Here is a 3,038-nt window from a genome sequence, read left to right on the forward strand (position 1 = left end):
GCTCCTTGAGGTAATGGCCCATCCAAACATCTCATCCGCGTGCCTTTAAGATACTTTCTCCAAAGTGCTGTCTGGGCCCAGCCTGGCTTGGGCGCTATTATTCTCTAGAGGAGCTTGGCTCCCATAGCTATGTCCTGCAGAGGGAGCTTCTTAAAGTTGAGCCCTCCCTCCATTTGAGGCTTGAGGACAGTTTCCAATTTTACCAGTGGAAATCTCCTCTCATTGTGTTTACCCCCTTTCCAAAAGAAGTTTTTGATATGTTGTTCCATTTTCTGGAGTATACCGATAGGAGCTAGAAGCACTGAGAATTGATATAATGGGAGGCTGCTAAGGACGGCTTTAATGAGAACTGTCTTGCCTGCCATATTTAGCCAATTAAACCCCAAGCCTGGAGTTTGGTTTTAAATTTTTCTACCTCAGGAAACCAATCCCTGCTATAGGCACGCTTGAGAAAAATAGGTAGTCCCAGATACTTGAACGAGGTCCATTCTGAGGGGGCAGCAAATCCTAGGAATCTGGTGATGGAATTGAGCAGTGAGGGCGAAGTGTTCCAGCAATAAGTATGGCACTTACCCTTGTTGAGGCTGCTTCCGGACTCCATACAATACTCATCAAGTGCATCTTTAAATCTTCTGGCTGAATGAGTCGAAGCTGCCCCTAGAAGCAGTGTATCATCTGCAAATAGGGCGTGGTTTATGTTTTGGACCCCCCTCGCTATGGAGATCCCTGAAATCTCCTGATCTTGCATTTTTTTGTTTAGATAGAAGCTGAGTACGGAAGCTTGTATAACAAATAGAAGAGGAGACATGGGGCAACCTTGTCTTAGTCCTCTTGTAGCTTTAAAGAATCCAGCAGATCTACTGTTGACTAAAGGTGCGATCCATGGTTCCGAGATGCAAGCCCGGATCCAATTGATAAATCTCACCCCAAAACCAAATTTTTTCAAAGCATTCAAATGAAAACTATGTTTAACTCGATCAAAGGCATTTGCTAAATCCAATTTGATAGCCATACCTTGTTCTTTGCGCTGCTGACTTGACAAAATTGCCTCTTGAATTAGAATGAAGTTTTCCACTAAATGTCTTCCATGGATAAAGCCTCCTTGGTTCTCTGGTATAATTTTAGGGAGAATATGTTTCAGCCTGTTAGCAATAATTTTTGTGATCAGCTTGTAGCCAATGTTACAAAGGGAGATGGGGCAAAATCTATTAAAAGAATCGGCACCCTTTTCCTTGGGTATGAGAGCAAGGAAAGAGGAGTTTCTGCTGCCTCCTAATTTGTGGTAGGCTTGTGACTTTTGAACCATTTTATAGAGATCTTCCCCCACTATGTGCCAGCAAGTTTGGAGAAATCTGGCGGAAAAACCATCAGGACCTGGGGATTTATCTGGGTCCATAGCATAGAGGGCACTTTTGACTTCTTCCATTGTGACTTTGTTTTCTAGATGATGATTCATCTCAGCAGATATTGATGTGGGAACCCCATCCAGTAGGCAAAAGTTCTGATGTGTATTTGCCTCTTCACTATACAGGCGTTTGAAATGAAGGTAGGCTGCATGTTTAATACTTGCAAAGTCTTTGTGAATGGTAGAGTCTTCTTTAATTTCAGTTATGGAAATGAAACATTTTCTAGCTTCAGCTTCTTTGTGAAAAAATGAGGTATTTCTGTCTCCTGCCTTAAGCCAAAGATAGATTTGATCCTCCACGTTTCCTCTTCAGCCAAGCATGCTTTGTGATAGTGCTGTTGGAGATGAACCTCTTTATCTAGAATTTCTCTAGACATATATGCCTCTTCTGTGAGCAAATGATGAGCCTCAAGCTGACTTTGAATGTTTTTTCTTTCAACTGCTGGATTAGCAAGAGATTTGGCCCAGCTCTTTAGAACAGATTTCAATCTTCTGAGTTTTTCTTCCCATATGTAGAATGGAGATCCGCTGACTGGCTGGGACCAGCATTCTTTGACAATCTGCAAGAAGTTGGGATCCTTGATCCACAAAGGACTAAACTTGAAGGGTATGGGATCGAGGTCAGTATGAGCTCGAAGATTTAGCTTAATAGGCTTATGATCAGAGGTGCTACAAGAAAGAATATGCATGGTAGCATCTAAACCAAGCAAAAGGAAGGAGCTATGCACAAAGAATCTATCCAGCCTTGCTGCAATATGTCCAGGACCTATTCTTTTATTGGACCATGTAAACTTACCTGAGACAGGCTTGATATCTAACAGATCCCAGTCTTGGAGGAGATCCTCTACCCATTCCCTTGCCGGATCTCGCACAATGCAGCCTCCTCGCTTTTCAGAAGAGTGCAGCATGATGTTCAGGTCACCTGCTATGATGACATTTTCCAGATTGCCCAGATCTGCTTGCTGCCTTAATGAGTCCCAAAAAATCGTTTTTTCTCTTGCATTGACCGGTACATAAACGTTGAAAAGACAAAAGATTTCTTTTGTGGTTAGATGCTGCATCCTTAACATCGTCCAATGAATATTGGATGCCTCAGACACCAACGAAAACCTACTATCATTCCACAGTGTAAGCAACCCTCCGGAGGCTCCTCGGGCAGAGACAGCTGTTGCATTACTCTTTTTCCAAAGTTTTTTACTTACCTGAAGGAAATCTGATTCCATCTTAGTCTCCTGGAGAAGGAGTATATCAGGGGCTTCTATTCTTATTAGATTTATTATAGCCTATTCTTTGGTTTTGCTACCCATACCCCTACAGTTCAAGGAGATTATCTTCATTACTTACCTTTGCTCGGCTGGGCTCCCTTGGAGCCTTGATGCGGATTTCTTGCCATCTTTGGATTTTTTGCTAGCAGCTTCTCCAAAGTTGGTTGGCTACCCTGTAGTTTTTCCTTGTACGTTTCGTGTTGTCTATTCTCCCGATCCGTTTTGCGCCCTCTTGTAGATCTCCTTACAAAGGATTGGGCTTCTCCTATTTCTCCTTCTTCTTCCGAGTCTCCTGATTCTTGATCCTCCTCCTAAACTTCAACGGGGGTTCCTTTTGAGCTTCCTGCAACCCCTGTGTCTTTAAAGAA

At 42.9% G+C, this 3,038-nt stretch overlaps 1 protein-coding gene across 1 annotated transcript; it reads right to left on the minus strand.

The window, feature by feature from the left end:
* Positions 1-1,608: 1,608 nt before the first annotated feature.
* On the minus strand, positions 1,609-2,628 carry LOC149230370 (uncharacterized). The gene has a single exon (XM_089381295.1). The coding sequence runs from the start codon at positions 2,626-2,628 to the stop codon at positions 1,609-1,611; it is 1,020 nt and encodes a 339-aa protein (XP_089237421.1).
* Between the last annotated feature and the right edge of the window lie 410 nt (positions 2,629-3,038).

This window comes from Pinus tabuliformis, chromosome J (assembly GCF_031772625.1).
Source record: "Pinus tabuliformis cultivar Carrire ecotype Pingquan chromosome J, CPIR1, whole genome shotgun sequence".
Lineage (NCBI taxonomy): Eukaryota > Viridiplantae > Streptophyta > Pinopsida > Pinales > Pinaceae > Pinus > Pinus tabuliformis.